We start from the raw sequence: 22,021 nt of genomic DNA on the forward strand, positions 1-22,021 counted from the left end.
GATTACATCTGTCTCACTGATGCAACCTCCCCATGAGGTGAAGCGATCCATGGGGAGAAACTGACAGGATCAGTGACTTATGCAAATTCACGTAATGAGTAACAGTTTCAGAGACAGGGCTAGAATCCAGGTCTCCTGACTTCCAGGCCAGGGGTCTTTATCCATTTTTTCTACACTTGGGAACGCAAAGGCAGAGAGAGCTAAGGGAACCTGCTCTCCAACTGCACAGTGGAGAGGGCAATTCACTGTAAGCCATAGAAGTGAAGGCAGGGGTGAGCTCTCTGTTCAGAGCCCGGGCACCATTTTCCTTTCTTCCTCCACTTGCCAAAAGAACACTAAAATGAAAGGTGAAATCCACCCGCTGCCAGGAATTTCCTTTCACTCTAACATGAAGCTGGCAGTGCAAGATGTCAGAGAAACTGTGGCCCAATAACCCTCAATACATACGTGCAGTTTGTTGAGGAGCACTGCATCTGTTGTACTGTTGGCTCCTGGTTTGGCTGCTTTCCAAAACTGCTTCTGGGCAGAGTAGCGATTCATAGGACAGAGCTTAAACAGGCAATCTAGAAATTAAATGACAGACAATAAAATAGTTTTAAGCATGTGGGGTAAAGTAGGTGCAACTTTTCTCACCAGTAGGCCTATTATAAAGTGCACATATATGGGTGAAGATAAGAAAAATAAGCAAGGAGAAACAAGGAGGAAAAAGAGAAAATGGTGCCAGGCACTGCAACTCTTAAATGTAACACCAGAACAAAGGACAGCATTTTTGTGTGCACCAAGTGGCTGGGACTATGGGCCCCATATGGCTCTCACAGCCATACATGCTCTCACAGATCAATTTCACCATCGTGGTGTCTTCCTCAAAAACAAAGGACAACTAAACCGGCAATAACCATTTAGAAATAGAGTATTCATTCAATAGTATTTATTGAGCACTTACTACGTGCAGAGCACTGTACTAAGCGCTTGGAATGAACAAGTCAACAACAGATTTGACGGGCTTACAGTCTAATCGGGGGAGACGGACAGACAAGAACAATGGCAATAAATAGAGTCAAGGAGAAGAACATCTCGTAAAAACAATGGCAACTAAATAGAATCAAGGTGATGTACATTTCATTAACAAAATAAATAGGGTAATGAAAATATATACAGTTGAGCAGATGAGTACAGTGCTGAGGGGATGGGAAGGTAGAGAGGGAGGAGCGGAGGGAAATGGGGGGAAAAGAGGGTTAAGCTGTGGAGAGGTGAAGGGGGGGCAGTAGAGGGAGTAGAGGGAGAAGGGGAGCTCAGTCTGGGAAGGCCTCTTGGAGGAGGTGAGTTTTAAGTAGGGTTTTGAAGAGGGGAAGAGAATTAGTTTGGCGGAGGTGAGGAGGGAGGGCATTCCAGGACCGAGGGAGGTCGTGGCCCAGGGGTCGACGGCGGGACAGGCGAGACCGAGCGACGGTGAGGAGGTGGGCAGCAGAGGAGCGGAGCGTGTGGGGTGGGCAGTAGAAAGAGAGAAGGGAGGAGAGGTAGGAAGGGGCAAGGTAATGTACAGCCTTGAAGCCTAGAGTGAGGAGTTTTTGTTTGGAGCGGAGGTTGATAGGCAACCACTGGAGGTGTTTAAGAAGGGGAGTGACATGCCCAGATCGTTTCTGCAGGAAGATGAGCCGGGCAGCGGAGTGAAGAATAGACTGGAGCGGGGCAAGAGAGGAGGAAGGGAGGTCAGAGAGAAGGCTGACACAGTAGTCTAGCCGGGATATAACGAGAGCCTGTAGCAGTAAGGTAGCCGTTTGGGTGGAGAGGAAAGGGCGGATCTTGGCGATATTGTAAAGGTGAAACCGGCAGGTCTTGGTAACAGATAGGATGTGTGGAGTGAACAAGAGAGACGAGTCAAGGATGACACCGAGATTGCGGGCCTGAGAGACAGGAAGGATGGTCGTGCCATCCACGGTGATAGGGAAGTCTGGGAGAGGACCGGGCTTGGGAGGGAAGATGAGGAGCTCAGTCTTGCTCATGTTGAGTTTTAGGTGGCGGGCCGACATCCAGGTGGAGACATCCTGGAGGCAGGAGGAGATGCGAGCCTGAAGGGAGGGGGAGAAGACAGGGGCAGAGATGTAGATCTGCGTGTCATCTGCGTAGAGATGGTAGTCAAAGCCGTGAGAGCGAATGAGTTCACCGAGGGAGTGAGTGTAAATGGAGAACAGAAGAGGGCCAAGAACTGACCCTTGAGGAACTCCAACAGTTAAAGGATGGGAGGGGGAGGAGGCGCCTGCGAAAGAGACCAAGAATGACCGGCCAGAGAGATAAGAGGAGAACCAGGAGAGGACGGAGTCCGTGAAGCCAAGGTGAGATAGGTATGGAGGAGGAGGGGATGGTCGACAGTTTCAAAGGCAGCAGAGAGGTCAAGGAGGATTAGAATGGAGTAGGAGCCATTGGATTTGGCAAGAAGGAGGTCATGGGTGACCTTAGAGAGAGCAGTCTCGGTAGAGTGGAGGGGACGGAAGCCAGATTGGAGGAGGTCCAGGAGAGAATGGGAGTTAAGGAATTCTAAGCAGCGATTGTAGATGACTCGTTCTAGGATTTTGGAAAGGAAGTGTAGTAGGGAGATAGGGCGATAACTGGAAGGGGAAGTGGGGTCGAGAGCGAGTTTTTTTAGGATGGGGGAGACGTGGGCATGTTTGAAGGCAGATGGGAAGGAGCCATTGGAGATTGAGTAGTTAAAAATAGAAGTTAAGGAAGGGAGGAGGGCAGGGGCGATGTTTTTAATAAGGTGAGAGGGAATGAGGTCTGAGCTAGCTTTTCTGGAAAATTATTTTTCAGATTTTTATCATCTTCCCACCAAAGAATTGTATTGGACTATGAGCAATTTTACAAAGGCCATAAAGAAAAGCCCAGGCAAGACTTTTCTTGAACATCTGTGACATAATCTGGATTCAATTACTGCTTTAGGTGAACGACACAGTCCATGTTTCTCTCAGAATCCAAGACAACACAGCCGAGAGGAAGCACCAACAATACAATGTCATGATCACCCCTGAAGAATAATATTTACAAAATGATGGAAATGGAAACCCAGAAATAGCTGAATAATCAAAGAAAGGAAATAACCTACCCAACTGGCCTGCTGTCAAAAGGGACTGAATTTGTCACACCTCTTCCCCCATCCCTCATCTAGTTTAATGTCAGTCGTTCCCCCCCCCCACGTAGACTGTAAGATCCTTAGGGCCAGGGATCGTGTCTACCAAGTCTGTTGTGATGTACTTTCCCAAGTGCTTAGTTCTTGCCAAATTGTACATTCCAAGCGCTTAGTACAGTGCTCTGCACACGGTAAATGCTCAATAAATACGACTGAATGAATGAATGCTCCTGCACACAGTAAATGCTCAGTGAATACCACTGATTGATGACCTAATTAGACTAGGAAATCCACTTGGATCAGTGGGATTTGCTCTGATCATTGATACTTTAGGTTGTTTGATGTCAACTTCTGTAAAGATGCAGTCTCTTTTATAAATTAAATTTTGGATGTACAGAAAGTGAAACAAATTAAAACTGGATGTAACTACAACATCCCTGGACAATAATTACAAATAGAAAGAGAATAATCTATTTTGGAAACTTCCAAAATAGCACTTTTAAACTGGTTCTTTGCCCTCTGACACTCGGTGACTCCTGAAGGGCAAAATGATGATAACATAGAAAAATTGTAAAAGGTCACTTTGCTTGAGGTCAAATCAAGTTCCATCAATTTTTTTTTAATGATCAGAGGATATTTTAGTCTTTGTTGAATCATTATACAGTACTTTCAAACAGATAATAATTGTGCGTTTGTTAAGCGCTTACTATGTGCCACGCACTGCACTGTGGAAGATACAGGATAATCAGGTCAGACACAGTCTGTGTCCCTCAAAGGGCTCACAATTTTTTTTTTTAATTGTATCTGTTAAGCATTTACTATATGCCAGGCACTGCACTACATACCAGATAATCAGGTTAGGCAAAGTCCATGTCCCACATGAGGCTCACAGTTTTAATCCCCATTTTACAGATGAGGTAACTGAGGCACAGAGAAGTTAAGTGACTTGCCCAAGGTCACACAGCAGGCACATGGAGGAGTTGGAACTTGAACCCAGGTCCTCTGACTCCCAGGCCTATGCTCTTTCCACTGGGTCATTCTGCTTCTCTGCAGTATCAGGTGAAATACTAGTTTACAACCACTGGTAATTCGACAAGCATCCAAGGTGAGGGTGGATATTAAACAGCAATAGCTATTGCCAGAATCATAATCGCAGATGACATACCAACAATTCTTCTTTGCGCAAAATTCAGCATTACAACAGATTAAATGTATAATAACCAAATGTCTATGTAAATATATGAGACGCTAAGTTATTAGTAACAGAACAAAATTAGCTTTGCTGGTTTTGTCGTCTCAGTTACTTAGCAACTGACATCGAGGCAAGAATTAAATTAAGCTATTAAAACAGGGTACTTAAAAGTAATCTTCTGAAGTTTAGCAGGACAGCTGCTCCACATTGTCCTTTGGCAATTGGGAGATAATAATACAAATCAAAGTTCGGTTGTGTGTATCATTTTGCTGTTGTATGCCCAGAGAAGTAGTAAATCCAGCAGATAACTATTTAAAGCGAAACATACATTACTCCTTTTTCTGTACCCCTACAGAGGCCATCTGGAAAAGCTTTGAGTGGGGTTAAGGGACAGAGAGGCATAAACTTTCCAAACAACTTTGGATTTTCTAAAACTTCACCATACGTCACACTTTGTTAGAACAGTATTTACTGAATACCTACTGAGTACTGTACTAAGTGCTTGGAAAATACTATAGAAACCTCAAGAATAAAAATCAAGGCAGACAGGTTGGACAAAGAATTTAGTATGCCACAGGTAATGTCAAATCTATTATACCAGGTAGGCACGAATTGTCTTTTGAATAAGGAACTTTTAAAGAGAAGAAAAAGTGACGGAAGAGAAAGGCCACATTTCAGGTGGAGAAGCAGCACGTGAGTGGCCACGGAGATAAAATGTGGAATGATATCTGTGGGATCAAGAGTTGTTGGAGTACTTCGGATGAAAGGCAACATTTAAGAAGTAAGAGACTCATTGGAGAAGTTTGGCAGAATGAGCAGTTGGCATGCAAACACCCATGGGAAGATAGTGTTTGTACATCACAGCTTAATCACATTGTTTTAAGACATGACAGTTGCATTTGGAAGTGAAGTGGAATTTTCAGTGGGAACTGTCCCCATCTCATTTTGACTTTGGACTCTAAGCTGTAGACTGAAAGCTCCTTGTGGGCAGGGAACGTTCTACCAACTCTATTCTACTGTACTCCCCCCAGCGCTTAGTACAATGCTCTGCCCACATTAGCGCTCAATGAATGCCACTGATGGATAATAATAATAATGATGAGCATTCGTTAAGTGCTTACTATATTCCAAGCACTGTACTAGGCACTGGGGTAGATAAAGGGATAATCAGGTTCCACATGAGGCTCAGAGTAAGTACCAGGGAGATCAGGTTTTGAATCCCCACTAGAGATGAGCGAACTCAGGCACAGAGAAGATGAATGACTTGCCCAAAATCATGCAGCAGTAAGTGACAGACCCAGGATTAGAAACCATGGCCTCTGACTCACAGGCCTGTGCTCACTAGGCCATGCTGCTTCCCTAGTTTCTGGTAAAATGAGAAATCTTCACCTGAGAGGTGGGAAAGAAAATCATTCAATCATATTTACTGAGTGCTTACTGTGTGCAGAGCACAGTACTAAGCACCTGGGAAAGTACAATATAACAGAGTTGGTTAGACATGTTCCCTACCCACAATGAGCAGTAAAATGCCTGTTTACTTATACCTGTTTTATTTTGTTGTCCATCTCCCCTCTTCTAGACTGGGAGCCCTTTGTTGGGTAGGGATTGTCTCTGTTGCTGAATTGTACTTTCTAAGTGCTTAGCACAGTGCTCTGCACACAGTAAGTGCTCAATAAATACAGCGTAGGGGTGGAGAGAAGCACCCCCTGGAAGCACCCTCTTCTGAAGTTCATTCTGCTATCGAACCCCTAATCTGAACACATACCTACAGAACATACATTGCTGTTCTCCACAGAGCTTGTTTGTCAATATTTCTAGGAGTCAAATAGGCAGAATCACATTTTACAGCCTATCATCAATCAATATGCTAAACCTTCATGTACATGTAATTCGTATTTACTGAGCACTTATTGTGTGCAGGGCACTATACTAAGTGCTATATTTGCTATGGTTATTGAATATGGTTCACAATTAACACTTGAACAAAAACAACTAGCTGGAAGGAGAGGCAGACCAGCAGAAAACCTAACACATTGGATCAGATGCTTTCAAATATATAGATCAGTTTTAACAAGATAAAAATTTCACTAGCTGAGAGCAGGTCCACAGAAGTTACAAATAGAATACTACTTTATCCAGCAAGGAAGTGGATTAGCAAAGGGCTTAACAACTGATGAGCTGAGGCTATGTCAGTTAATACAAATTTGGTCAAATCCTGCATTCACTCAAATCAGAGATCAAGATTTGGTGCATGGTTTTGAGATTCCAAGAATGGAAGGCTATTTTGATGGATCTGTGTGTGCATGTGTCTAAATAGAAATCACCAACACTCCCTATTTGGCCCTTTATTTCTGTTGAGTAACCCGCAAAGAACTATGATGTAATTTCCATTCCTTGGCTCCCAGCCTGAAGCCCTTCAGGGGATTTCCACAGCAGGACATGAGGAAGGTGAGGAGACTGGAGGAAATGGGGCAAAGAAGAGGGGAAAAAATATATACGGATGGCCCTGTTTGTGCCAGTGGAGCTATTAGAAATTTACTGAACTGGTGAAATGAAAACAAAATTCTAAGCACCTATTTACTTTGTTTTAAGATTAAAAGAAGACTTTTACCTTTATTCTTCCTCTGCCACTGTGTAGGCCGTGCAACATTCATTCATTCAGCCGTATTTATTGAGTGCTTACTATGTGCAGAGCACTGTACTAAGCGCTTGGAATGTACATTTCGGCAACAGATGGAGACAATCCCTGCCCAACAACGGGCTCACAGTCTAAACGATGAACTGCTTAGTGTGAGAACCCTGTTAGCTCTCTGGGTGCACAGATAGCAATTTATGCATCTTCTGAAATGTCTCCCAAGTGATCGGCATGCAAGAAGTGCTCAACTATTACATCTGACCAAGCCTATCGCAACCAACAGTGGCCTCAAGCAACCTCCACTGCTATTTTCTTTTTTTATGATATTTTGTTAAGTCCTTGCTATGTGTCAAACACTGTTCTAAGCGCTGGAGTAGAAACAAGTTAATTAGGTTGGACACAGTCCCTGTCCTGCATGGGGCTGCAGTCTAAGTAGGAGAGAAAACAGGAGAACTGAGGGATAGAGAAGTTAAGTGACTTGCCCAAAGTCACACAGCAAGCAATTGGCAGAGCTGGGATTAGAACCCAGGTCCTCTAACTCCCAGGCCCATGCTGCTTCTCCACACTGAGGAAAGATGGCATTCCCAAACCTCCCTCCCTCCTGGTATGTCACCTATCCTCAAGGGCCAACCCACGGCATAGTGGCTGGAGCACGGGGCTGGGAGTCAGAACGACCTGGGTTCTAATCCCAGCTCTGTCCCTTGTCTTCTGTGTGATCTTGGGCAAGTCAGTGCACTTCTCTGTGCCTCAGTTGCCTCATCTGTAAAATGGGGATTAAGACTGTGAGCCTCATGTGGGATGGTGACTGTGTCCAATTTGATCACCTTGTATCTACCCCAGCATTTAGAAGTGCTGAGACATATAGTAAGCACTTTACAAATACCATCAGCATCTCTCCAGGGGCCTTCCCTCCTCCCCTTCCTCTTACACTGCACACTACATTAGACCAGACCCCAGCTGATCCACAAGGGCACTAGCCCACAGAGATATTTTCTAGGCACCATGGCAGACCAATCACACGCAAAATATCCCAATGGACCGGTGCCCTCAGGGGTCAATCAATAATGTGCCTATTTATAGTAGACTCACGTATCCTTATTGACTGCATCCACAACATTGCAAAGATGAGTTGGGGGTACAGAGCTGCCAGTGGCAGGGGCAATCATGGGGCTACATGAGCAGCAGGTGGAAGAAGCGGAGCTTCCCTACTGAAAAACCCCTCCCCCACCACAAGCTGGAGCACATGCTTGGAAAAAGATGAACCAGGGCCAGTCGATCCAGTGATTTCCCAGTAGTGTCTTCTGAGTTAATCTGGCCCTGTATGGGACTCAGTCGTATTTTTATATGGCAATTCTTGCTTATGAAAGAAATTTAAGTTAAGAAATGAAGCTTTGTTATAACTATTACCTGAGCCCCAAACTGGCATTTAAAACCTGAAGGGATGGCCGATAACTTCAGGGGCCTAAGTCAGGAAAGGGGTGGAGAATTTTCTCCATGAAAGCATAACAACTCCAGTAACTTTCTCTCGCACAGATTTCTGGCCTCATCAAGAGATGGAAAATTTTGTGTGTTCAAAGTTAATTTAATGTTGGTATTTATTAAGCGCTTACTATGTGCCGAGCACTGTTCTAAGCGCTGGAGCATAATTTAGTCACTACATGCCAAGAAAAGGTTTCTCAGCTTTGTTACAATGTGTGTGCACAGGGGATAGAGATAATCATCTGTCCTGGATGTTTTAGCCAATTCACCTGCCCAGGCACAGGGACCAAGCTGAACTCTCAAAGTCACCCTCAGCTGTATATGTCTCCTACTCTAGGAAACATCTCATGGGAGTTGGCACACAGTTTCCCACAGGGAAGACTTGCAGGGACCAAGTCAGGAAGGGCATTCTCCCGGAAAGGGAGCTGAATTATCAGGGATGGTAGGGAAAGCAGCATGGCCTAGTGGAAAGAGCAGGGGCATGGGAGTGAGAGGACCTGGGTTCTAATCTCTGCTCTGCCAAATGCTTGTCTTGTGACCTCGGGCAAGTCACTTAACTTCTCTATGACTCAGTTCTGTTCTCCCTCCTATTCAGACAGTGAGCCCCATGCAAGGCGGGGACTGTGTCCAACCTAATTCACTTGTATCTACCCCAGCACTTAGAAACCTATTTGACACACAATAAGTGCTTAACAGCATAAAAAAAAAGACCGACACAGGAACCCTCTAAGATATACCCTCAGGTGACCTTAAAAGGAAACAAATCCATTCATATATGGTAGATGTCCTAGTCATTCCTTCACAAGCCTTAGTGTCGTCAGATACAGAGAACATCTGCTTCAGAACATTGGTAAATTCAGTCCCAACAGTCTGGAAGGGATTTATTTCAGGCTCCACTAGGTCCTGCCCAATGAGCCAATTCTGGTTTACTTTTTTTAATCAACCTGTCAAATAAGGATAGGGACTTGGAAGATAAAGTACACTTTAGCTTCGGCTGCAGGGGAACAAAAATGTAGATGATGAAAAGGAATCCAAGAAATACGAAAAGCAAGGTTTTCTCTTAGCAAACTGCCATGCCCAGAAAAAGTACAAGAAGGGAAGGAAAAAAAAAAGGGGGTTGGGGAAGGAGAAGGAGACTCGAATTTTAAAAGAATCGCCTGACACAAATACCAACCTGACCCTGTGAGAGGTTAAACAATGTTGTATAAGTTATAACTGTCCGTTTGTTTGATAAAGGTGATAAAAATCAGATGAACCTCATGGGAAATGCAGATCAAGGCAAAATAAAATGTAAAATTTTAAATTTTTCTATTGTAGTTTGTATCTCCAGTAACTTCTTTGTTTAGATGACTTTAATAACATCTAAGCATAACAAATCCAGAGGCCACTATTCCTTTGCTTTATTCTGAAAAAGTGTTTTAAGAAGGCACATCTCCTCCAAGAAACCTGCCCTAAGCCCTCCTCTTCTCCCATTCATTCCATCATATTTACTGAGCGCTTCCTGTGTGCAGAGCACTGTACCATTCACTTAGAGAGTGCAATTTGGCAACAAAGACAATCCCCACCCAACAAGTCACCCTGACTTGCTCCCTTCATTCATCCTCCCTCCCAGCCCCACAGCACATATGTATATATCTGTAATTTATTTATTCATTTATGTACATTAATGTCTGTCTCCCCATCTAGAATGTGAACTCATTGTGGACACAGGAAATGTGTCAGTTTGTTGTTGTATTATACTCTCCCAAGCACTTAGTACAGTGCTTTGCACACAGTAAGCACTCAAATATGACTGAATGAATGAAGACGCTGGGGGAGGACTCTGAATGAGATTATATGGTAGACAAAAATGCCCATCCTAAAATGAAATAGAAAGGCTAACTGTATGACACAATTACCATCAATGGTATTTAATGAGAGCTCATTGTGTTCAGAGCACTGTACTAAGCGATTATAACAAAAGGTATATTTTGGCAATTTCTGAAAGAGACTCAATTGTGCAGAGTACCAAGGTTCCCCAAAGTAGGAGCCCTTTCATGCTCAAAATTCAATGAGATTTCATTTAAGCAAAGGAAGCATCATATTTCCATATCACAAAACATGAAAGCCTTGAACTAACCTTAAATTTTATACAAAAGACTCTCAGGAGGTTCTGAGTCCCTTTGATGAAAAGGGTTACATAAGAAGAAAAACAACAAAAAAGGGCACTTTTAAGGATCCTCATGAAAAAGTGCTTCTACCCTTATGGACTACAGTTACACTATATAAGGAAAAATGTTGCTCCGTCTGGGTAGATTCCAACTTTATGACTGTAAACATACTGTTCTCCACAAAGGGATGTCATTTTTTTTCCGTTTTTTTTCCCTGGAGATCAACTATTTCAGAGGCGGTTTTTAAAAAGAAATAAAATACTGGTTGGGTATATATAGCCCATATTTTACCAATATGTTTACATTTGGTCTTCATTTTTTGAAGACTATGCTCCTGATGGTGAGATTCTAACCATGCATGCAGGGGTAGCTGAACAGGTTATTCCATACAGTGAGCACGAAATGAGAGTTCCTTGATGTACTCCTTGTATGTGATACACTGTCCTAGACTTAGGCAAGTATAGCAGAACCAAAGAGCATGTTTCCTGTCCTCAAGGACCTTACGATCTAATTGAGTAGCTCTGCAAGTGGCCGGGTGCTGTTTTCAAGATGGCAGGGGTGCCAGGCTGTTCACAAAAAAAACAAAACTGAGGGCCAGGGAGGTGAACCTGCCGATACACAGAGACAGCCAGGGAGGTGGACACAAGTATACACAAGCACTCACAAAAACACACACGGGATCAAGCAGTTGAGCATGTAACACACGCAGACACACATGCACAGTACAAGAAGGGGGAAATGCAGACCCATAGTGAGTTAAGAGGGCACACTGGGAAAATGGTTGGATCATAGCATGGAGCCCACTCCTGGTTCAAAGTCGGAGAGACAGGAGAGAGCTGGGGCTAGGAGCTCTATGGTGGCTCCAGCTTTTTTTTAATGGTATTTGTTAAGCATTTACTATATACCAGGCACTGTTTTAGGTGCTGGGGTAGATAAAAAGAGAAGCAGCATGATTAGGGGACAGAGCACAGGCCTGGGAATTAGGAGGTCATGGGTCCTAATCTTAGCTCTGCCACTTGTCTGCTGTGTGACCTTGGGCAAGTCACTTCACTAGAAGTAGCATGGCTTAATGGAAAGAGCACGGGCTTGGGATTCAGAGGTCATGAGTTCTAATCCCGGCTCCACCACTTGTCTGCTGTGTGACCTTGGGCAAGTCACTTAACTTCTCTGTGCCTCAGTTACCTCATCTGTAAAAATGGGGATTAAAAAATGTGAGCCCCACGTGGGACAATCTGATTACCCTGTATCTACCCCAGCACTTAGAACAGTGCTCAGCACATAGTAAGCACTTAACAAATACCATAATTATTATTACTCTCTGGGCCTCAGTTTCCTCATCTGTAAAATGGTGATTGAGACTGTGAGCCCCACGTGGACCGGGGACTGTGTCCAACCCAATTTGCTTGTATCCACCCCAGCACTTAGTAAAGTGCCTTGCCCATAGTAAGTACTTAAAACAAACACAATTATTATTATCATTATTATAAAAGCTAATTAGATTGGACAGTCTATTTCCCACATGGGGCTCACAGTCTTAATCCCCATTTCACAGGTGATGTAACTGAGCCCCAGAGAAGTTAAGTGATTTGCCCAAGGCCACACAGCAGACAGGTAGAGGAACTGGGATTAGAACTCAGGTCCTTCTGACTCCCAGGCCCGTGATCTATCCATTAATCCACTCTGCTTCCCTGGGTGGCTTCCGATCAGTCCCCGTCTTATTGAGAGGGGCAGGGCGGGCAGCCCAGAAAGCTAAGGGGCTAAAGCTAAGGATTTTGCCCCCATAGTCCCAATTCTGTGGGGATGATGGCCTCCACCCCCCCCTTATTGCCAAGGTTGATTAATTCTTTCAATCATATTTATTGAGTGCTTACTGTGTGCAGAGCGCTGTACTAAGCACTCGAAAAGTACAAAACATCAGTACGAAGTACAATACAAGAGTTGTTGCTCCTTTCCCATGGCATTCTGGTCTTCCAAAACCTTTGCTCCAGGAGAAAGAAGTCTCTCCTGATCGCTACAAGCCAGGCTGGTCTGTCTTCTACTGTTGTCCCCTACCGTATCCCATTGTTCGAGTCTGTACTTCATCATTCTCTAAAGAGTGTGGCTTGCCCTACTTGCTTGCATGTACCCCACAGCACTATTTTAACTTCTCTGTGCCTGGATGAAAACCCTATTCAAATGTATTTGCCCAATACCTTTACAGTGCTGCGCATCCAGTGAGACAATGAATCAATGTTGAATTTTTCAATTATCTCTTTCTCATTGTATTGTATGCTCCCTGGCACAGTGCTCAATAAATACCACTGATCGATTCAATTGCCCAGAGAGCTCTTGCTCATTGGAAAAATGGGAATATTGGGATGGGAATTAAAGAAGGCTGGAACAGGAACACTTATTTTGAGGGAAGCACAGGGCAGGTAGACACCAGTAGACAAGAGGCCCTAGCCCCTGTCTATGACAGCAAAACTGGACAAGGGGAGGAACCATATCAGAAACCCAGCTCTACAAACGGTGGAATTTTTTAAGGGCTTACAATGTTCCGACCCTCATTGGGCTCCCAGTCTACGGAGGAGAGAGAACAGGTATGTAATCCCCATTTTGCAGATGAGGAAACTGAGGCACCAAAAAGTTGACTCGCCCAAGGTCACAAAGCAGGCAAGTGACAGAGCTGAGAGAAACATGCACACACAAAAAATAGGTCTTTGTTCACACTTCACTCCTCGAGCGGGGGGGGGGGGGGGGCAGAGTTAATCCTCCAGCATTACTCTGCAAAATGGAATTCTCCTAAAGATCAAAGAATGATTTTATGAACAGGGTCTCAAGGTGTTTGTTATTTCAGCAGTTCTAGACTTTATTCCAAATTCCTGAAGGGAACAAGTTCTTGCTGTTTTCCTCTCTGGGGTACTTAATATTGTAAATGTTTTCTTTCTGGAATAATAATTATGGTATTTACTAAGTGTTTTCTAAGTCCCAATCACTGATTAATCCTGAGATGGGTACAAGATAATCCGATCAAACACAGACTCTATCCTACATAGGGTTCAGAATCTAAGTGGTAGGAAAAGCCGGTATCTTATCCCCATTTTACAGATGAAGAAATGGAGGCCCCAGGGAGGTTAAGTAACCTGCCCAAGGTGACAGCACTTGAGTGGCAGACCTGGGATTATAACCCAGGTCTCCTGACACCCAACACTTTTCTCTTTCCACTACACAACTTTAGCAACTTCCTTTTTTCAAACTGTTAACCTATTAAGGAGGGAAATATACTATTACCGGAAAGAGATATGATAGTCCAAGAATAAGTGACCTAGCAAAGAAAACACCCGAGTGTGAATAGAGTACAATAGAGTTGATAGATACAGTCCAAGTTCTCAAGGACCTTACAGTCTCATGGGTGAGACAGACATTAAAATAAATTTACATATAGAGGAAGCAACTGAGTATATGTTTACAAGTGGGAGTGGGTATAGGAGGAGAGTACCTAAGTGCTTAGGGGGTGGGACTCAGTGCATGGGAGAAGCAGAAGGGAGGAAAAATAGGATGGGGGATGGATAGCTTAGTCCGGGAAAGTTTCCTGGAGGAAATATGATGTCAGAAATAATAATAAATGATTATAGTAATTGTTAAGCGCTTATTATGTGCCGGGCATTATAATAAACGCTGGGGTGGATATGAGCAAATCGGGTTGGACACAGTCCCCTTGTCCATGTGGGGCTCACAGTTTCAATTCCCATTTTACAGATGAGGTAACTGAGGCACAGAGAAGTGAAATGACTTGCCCAAGGTCACAGAGCAGAGAAGTGGCGGGGCTGGGATTAGATCCCATGACCTCCTGACTCCCAGGCCCATGCTCTATCCACTACGCCATGCTGTTTTCGGCTTTGAAGATGGGAAGAGCAACTGGTCTGTGGGATATGTAGCAAGGTTATGTAACAGACGGAATCATGGATGATTCCCAAATCTACCTCTCCAGCCCTGAGCTCTCTCCTTCTCTGCAGTCTCACATTTCCTCCTGCCTTCAGGACACCTCTACCTACATGCCCCTCCAACTCCTCAAACTTAACATGTCCAAAACAGAACTCCTCATCCTTCTGCCAAAACCTTGTCCTCCTCCTGTCTTTCCCATCATTGTAGAGATCCTCCCACTATCCTCCCTGTCTCCCATGCCTGTAACCTTGGCATTATCCTTGACTCATTTCCACATATTCAATCTGCCCCCAAATCCTGTCGCAGCATGGGCTGGTGGAAAGGGCACAGGCTTGGGAGTCAGAGGATGTGGGTTCTAATCCCAGCTCTGCCACTTGTCTGCTGTGTGACCTTAGGCAAGCAGCTTAACTTCTCTGTGCCTCAATTACCTCATCTGTAAAATGGGGATTAAGACTGTGAGCTCCATGTGGGACGACCTGTTTACCTTGTATCTACCTCAGTGCTTAGAATAGTGCTTGGTGCCTAGTAAGCAATTAAATACCATCATTATTATTGCTACCTTGACAACATCACCAAAATCCACCCTTTCTTCTCCAACCAAATTGCTACTACGTTGATCCAAGCACTTATCCTATCCTGCCTAGACTACTGCATCAGCCTCCTCACTAACCACCTTGAATCCTGTCTCTCCCTACTCCAGTCCAAACTTCACTCTCTTGCCCAGATCACTGTCTAAAGGACTATTCAGTTCACATGCCCCCACTCCTCCAAAACCTCCAAAGAATGCCCATCCACCTTAGCATCAGACAAAAACTCCTTACCATTGTCTTTAAGACACTCAATCAGCTCTCCCCCTCCTACCTTACCTCACTGATTTTTTTTCCTAGAATCCAGTATCTACACGGCACTCCTCCAATGCCAGCCTACTCACTGTACCTTGATCTCATCTATCTCGCTGACAACCCCTTGCTCATGTCCTGCCTCTGGCCTTGAACTACCTCCCCCTTCATATGACAGGCCACTACTCTCCCCACCTTCAAAGCCTTATTAAAGTTATATCTCCTCCAAGAGGCCTCCCCAACTAAACCCTCAATTCCCCTAATCCTTCTCTCTTCTGTGTCACCCATTACTTGAATCCATACCCTTTAAGCACTTTATATTCACCCCACCCTCAACATGACAGCACTTTATCTGTCCTCTATTTTAATGTATGTCTGTCTCCCGCTCTAGACTAAGTTCCTGGTGGGCAGGGAATGTGTCCACCAACTCTGTTGTGGCACAGTGCTCTGCCCATAGGAAGTGCTCAATAAATACCACTGTTTGATTGATATAGGGGTGGGAGTTCCAGGCACGTTTCAAATCCTTCAACCATGTCTGTAGCAAAGACATGTAATAGAAGCTGGCCCAGGGCAGATCTCTCAATTGATATTTATTTATTCATTGATTGATGTGGGACAGGGGCTGAGTACAACCCAATTTGCTTGTATCCACCCCATCACTTAGTATAGTGTCTGGCACATAGTAAGCACTTAATAAATGTCACAATAATTATTATTATTGAACATCTAAGTATTGAGTACTAAGTTCTGTACTAAGCACTTGGGAGAGCATAACAAGCGGGACACATGTTCCTTACCCTCAAAGAGTTTTCAATCTAATGGATGAGAGATAAAAATGATGAATGAGAGTAGTAGGAAATACATGATATACCAGACACTTTTACTCTTATGTCCCTATGGGACATCACTTAAAATATCCACCCGGGGTGGCACCAAGACTCTGATGTAACTCTCATCATGAGGGTAGGAATCAGAAGTCTTCTTGAAGTTTTGGTATGTGATTTCTTTTTTTTTTCTTCTCCCTTGTCTATTTGACCAGTCCTTAATGTGAGAAGATTATTAAATTTGTCTGCCATGACTTGTCATATAACCATGTTGGTAGTTTGTCACCCTTCTTGCCTTCCTCTGCACTTGTATAATTTGTTCCTGAGCTTGCAGAATCATCTTTTTGAAGAACACCCAGCTTCCTTGGATTTAATTGCTTCAGCCTTTCTTCCCAATAGGTCCTTTCTTCTAGTCTTATTAAAATTTGCCTTCCTAAAGGTCATTTTCTTCATCTTACTGACTATTTCTCCCTTCCCTTTAGTACTCTGAATAAAGTCAATTTGTTCATTTTTGAGTCCACCAAATTTCCACTTTCCTATGAGAAGGAAATCTGCTCTAGTCGACTAACTTTCTACGCTAGGAAACTGTTCCGATACATTCCAAAATCCCATGTGATTGTCTGTGGCTCCCTGAATGCTCTTCCAGCAGATACCTGGGAAATAAGTCATCATCACCACCAAATTCTGACTTGAAGACACTTTGGTGAGATGACCCCAAAACCATAACCACAACCATCTGTTCCCATTCTCAACTCTCCCACCTTCAAACTCTTATTAACATCACATTTTAATGCACTTACCCCGGTTAATGCCCTTCCTCCTGCCTGGAACTCCTTCCCCCTTCAAATCTAGCAACTTCGGTTCTTCCCATCTTTAAAGCCCTTTTGAAATCCCATCTCTTCCAGGAAGCTTTACACAGTTAATTCTTCTCCCCAGGTAACATTCACCAGGGTACAGCTCAGCACCATCTCAAATATGTGGACTCACAACCACCTCAATCAAAGGTATTTATTGAGCATTTATTTTCTGAGCATTTATGCTCATTTACTTAGCATTTATTATTTATGAGCACTTTATTTAAAAGGCATTTATTTACTGTCTACTGTACTAAGCACTTGGGAAAGTACGATACAACAGAGTTGGTAAACACATTTCATGCCCACAATGAGCTCACAGTCTAGACTGATTTACATACTTTATTTAAGCACTTCTTCCTAGCAGAAGGCAACACACGCCCATCTCTGCAGTTGGACTGTAATAATAATAATAATTGTGGTATTCATTTACCCCTTACTATGTGCTAAGCGCTGGGGTGCATACAAACAAATCGGGTTGGACACAGACCCTGTCCTTTCTAGGGCTCACAATCTCGATCCCCATTTTACAGATAAGGAAACTGAGGCACAGAGAAGTAAAGCGACTTGCCCCAGGTCACAAGGCAGACGAGTGGCAGAGCCGTGATTAGAATCCATGACCTTGTAGCAGAGGGACTGGGTCTCTCACATCTACTGTATCATCCCAAGCGCTTAGTACACTGCCCTGCACAGAGTAGGTGCTCAATAAATACTACTGATTGGTCAATTATTTTTCCTGGTTTGAAGGTATATAATAGAGTCTTACCAGAACATTGCCACCTTATGTTTTTCTTTTCACTTTAACCCAGACGCTCATCTTTGTCAGTGTGTACAAAATGCAATCCCTGTCTCAGAGTGGTTTAAGCACCTAATGAAGAAAGCTGGTAATCATTTGGGAGACTGACAGGCACTCATTTCAGGATTTTTAAAATTCCAATCATAACCCCTTTGGGGCCTTCATCACTCCTGACTGAAGATGTGTCCTTCTTTTAAATGTGGGGACCAGAACTCGTTGTAGCATTCCAGTTATGGAAGTCCCACGATTGTTACACTGAAACATACTGGTCCCACAGTATGGAATGGTTTACCAGTTTTACAGTGTTCTTTTCAGCCACACCCACAAGCGCAAATAGGACCTTTTAACCTGTTCTCTCTTTCCTTTTCCCTTCAGACAAACAGCAAACCAACAGCAAACAGTCCTCTCCACTGTTTTGGTGGGTCTCCTTGCTGGGGTTCCAATTTGAGTCACTTCCACTCAAAGTGGCTAGGTACCTATTTTCAAACTTGTGGGAAGCCAATAAAAATTCATGTTGTTCCTATTCGAACAGCCTAAGTCAGTGTGAACTAACCATGAGTCGCTTATAGCAGTTTAGTTTCTGACATGAAGTATTTCCAAAAATAGCACTGGTAGCATCTGCGTGCCCCTCTCCCCACACTCAAAGAAGGACAAGCCCACACACATCCTCATTGTCCTTTCTGGAACCAGTCGGGGGTTGACAGAAGTTCAGCCAGTGAAATGTGAAACTTCCACCCCGCAACGTAAAAATTGCAATCAAAGGATCAGTGACTCCAACTCCCAATTGTGGATCATTACCCTTCTTCTCCTCAGCCCCCTCACCATTGGTCAATCAGCCTAATCTAAGAAAGATGGCTCCCTGTCTAACTGTGGACCTGCAAAACTGAATCCAGAGTGATCATTTATTGGGAGGGGGAATCCTCCTCCCCATCAAGAAGCTTTAAAAAGATTATCCACCACTATCTAACCGGCCATATCTTGCCCACAATTTATGGAAGTCCTTTAAAGGTTTCTCTCTCAGTACTCTGAAATTCTAAAGCGGATCTTCAACATTGAAAACATTCATTTTTTTTTTTTAAGTGTGACAAACTCCATTGCTATAAAGTGTCATGGTGAAGAAGAAAATCTGGAAGAATCATTTGCAGAACTAATTCCTTGGCTGTCAAGACTCTAATTAAAAACATCAGGCTTTTTACAAAAATTGGAGACAGTTACCCAACTCTCTCCCGGCTGTCCCCACCAGGCCCCCAACTATTTTCCTTCATATCTTCACTTCTTTTTATTAGGTACAAATCCAGTCCACTTCTAAACAAAAGCATCCCAAACACACAGGCTGTAAACTCGTTGTGGGCAGGGAATGTAGGTGTTACGTTGTTGTAATGTACTCTCCCAAGTGCTTGGTACAGTGCTCTACAGTGCTCTTGGTATGTGCTCAATAAATATGATTGATTGCTACAAAGTGTAGCATAACCCAGTGGAAAGACCACAGGCCTGAGAGTCAGAGGACCTGGGTTCTAATCTCAGCTCTGCCACTTGTCTGCTGCGTGACCTTGGACAAGTCACTTCACTTCTCTATAGCTCAGTTTCCTCATCTGTAAGATGAGAATTAAATACCAGTTCTCCCTCTGCCTTTAGACTGTGAGAACCCAATGCGGGACATGGTCTGTATCCAACCTGATTATCTTATCTCTATCCCAGTACAGTTCTTGGTACATAGTAAGTACTTAAATACTACACTTATTAAGAAAGAACAAGGGGCAGGTCTTTCCACATAACATAAACACTGCTATTCTGCGTTAAACCACCAGTCCAACCAGCCCAATAGTCTGTCCCCGACATATACACCAAAAGATGCTTGGGGAAACGTTATGAGCGTTGCCCACTTTGACATTCAGACGGAAAATACTTGATTATAGTGAGATAGGCGGCAAGTCAGAAGAAATGCACCTCCTATACACCCCTCCTTATTCTTTTCTTCCTTTACTCTACCCAGACACCTGGTCTTAACCCAGAAGGGTGAACACAAGTCAGTGGATCACAAGGAAACACTGTCCACATCAGGAATCAAGTCAGAACCTAAATGAGAGAGGTTTGTCATGTGCGGCCCTGAGCAGAGAAAAAAATCACATCTGATACTTTTAGATGCCTCAGGTGCAAGATGTACTCCTTTCTTCACAGGAAGCTGCTTATGTGGCATTAAATGTCTTAGCTCTGGGAGTATAGACTGACACTGACATGCACACTCTTAGGGGTAATTGTGATGTCATTTTGGGGGGCATAGGGGCCTAAAAGGGCAGCGGATTATGAGCCAAAAGGACAGGGATCATACATGCTACATACTACAGTGGGGCAGTGTGCATGGATCTGGGTCGGGAGAGGCGGGGAGGGTGGTCCCTTGTAGGGACATGCACAAAGTACACAGCTGACAGAAGGCAGATATTGACAATACACACCACATTAGAGGTGGTACAGAGAAGGGTAGCTAAGATGATTAGGGAGATAGAAACACTTGTGTAAGAAGATAGATTGAAAAGATTAGATCTCTGCGATCTGGAAACATGAAGGCTGAAAAGGGATAGAATCGAGGTTTACAAATCAACAAGGGTATAGCAGAGCAAACTTGGAATTGTTCTTCTAATCCCACGACAGGAAACGGAGCAAGAAACTTAAAGATGGCAGGTTCCACTGGAATAAAAAGAAACACTTCATCCACTGAGTGCCAAGCATATATAATTAATTACCACAGGAAAGTTGTACAGGAAGACAATTTCAGTGGATTCATGAAAAAGTTAGAAAACTTATTGGATAATAAGAGGTTTTGAAGTAGGTTACTAGAAGTAGCATAAGCAGCATGACCAAGTGGATAGAGCATGGGCCTGGGAGTCAGAAGGACCTGGGTTCTAATCCCAGCTCCACCACTTGTCTGTTGTGTGACCTTGGGCAAATCACTTCACTTCCCTGGGCTTTGGTTACCTCATCTGTAAAATGGGGATTAAAAATGTGAGCCCCAGGTGGGACATGGACTGTGTCAAACTTTGTATTTCCCCAGCACTTAGAACATTGTCTGTCACAAAGTAAGCATTTAACAAATACCATTTTTTTAAAAAGTGCAGTTTAGGAATTTTGATGGTGTATTCTTAACCATTAGTACAACTGTTGGGTAGGACAACCCCGAAGAATCCTCTTGGCAATGTCAGAGACCAAAGTGAGCTGGGATAGACCATTGGCCAAATCCAGTAATGCACGGCTAACAGGTTCTACCCACTTCAAATCTGTCAGACCACAGCTCTCCCTATCTTCAAAGCCCTTCTAAAAGCCCACTCCCTCCAGGAAGAATTCCCAGATTAGTTTCCACCACCCCAAGATGTGTCATTCAACAATCAACCTTGGTTTGTATGTTTGTATCTGTACCCATTCTGCTGTGTGACCTTGGATAAATCACTTCACTTCTCTGTGCCTCAGCTCCCTCATCTGCAAAATGGGGTCTTGATACCTGTTCTCCCTCCTACTTGAGCTGTGGTCAAGTGGGACCTGATCATCTTGTTTCTGCTCCAGGGCTTAGCCCATAGTAAGACCCTAATAAATGCCACAGTTCTTCTTCTTCTTCTAAGCACTTAGGTATACTTCAACCATCCTTAGCAATTATGTATCTATTCCTTACGTACAGATTGCTGCTATAATTTGTGTCTACCCATCTCCCTTTTTGGATTGTAGGCCCCTCAAGGGCCAGGACCATACCTTTTCTTTCTATTGTGCTTCCCCAAGAGCTTAGTACATTGCTCAGTAAAGGTCACTGATTGATCGGTCATTACAAAAAGGCCAGACTAGCTCTGTGGCTTAGAACCTTGTGACCCCAGTAAACATTCACACTGGTCTGGAGCCAAAGGAGGTCCAAAACTGGTGATCAGCTTAAGGCCAGGAACCTCAGGGAGGATAGGTCTACTAGGCACCATGGAACCCATTTTGCTTCAGCTCCCAAGAAACTCAAGTCCTGCATCACCCTTCTTGCTGATCTTCCTGTCTCCAGCCTCTCCCTCTCAAGTCCATACTTCACTCTGCTTCCTGGATCATTTTTCTAGAACATAATTCTGACCCCATCTCCCCACTCCTCAAAAACCTCCAATGGTTGCCCGTCCATCTCAGCATCGAACAGACACTCCTGACCATTGACCTTAAGGCATTCAATCAGCTCTCCCCTCTATTT

At 43.8% G+C, this 22,021-nt stretch overlaps 1 protein-coding gene across 9 annotated transcripts in view; it reads right to left on the reverse strand.

The window, feature by feature from the left end:
* The window catches only part of ITPR1 (inositol 1,4,5-trisphosphate receptor type 1), a 336,719-nt gene that overhangs the window by 224,987 nt on the left and 89,711 nt on the right, over positions 1–22,021 (reverse strand). For all 9 annotated transcript variants that reach the window (XM_029050132.1, XM_029050131.1, XM_029050126.1 and 6 more), the window contains one exon: positions 448–563. In XM_029050132.1, the coding sequence (XP_028905965.1) occupies positions 448–563 (116 nt within the window). The remainder of the gene's footprint in view (positions 1–447; positions 564–22,021) is intronic.

Source organism: Ornithorhynchus anatinus, chromosome X1, assembly GCF_004115215.2.
Source record: "Ornithorhynchus anatinus isolate Pmale09 chromosome X1, mOrnAna1.pri.v4, whole genome shotgun sequence".
Taxonomy (NCBI): Eukaryota; Metazoa; Chordata; class Mammalia; order Monotremata; family Ornithorhynchidae; genus Ornithorhynchus; species Ornithorhynchus anatinus.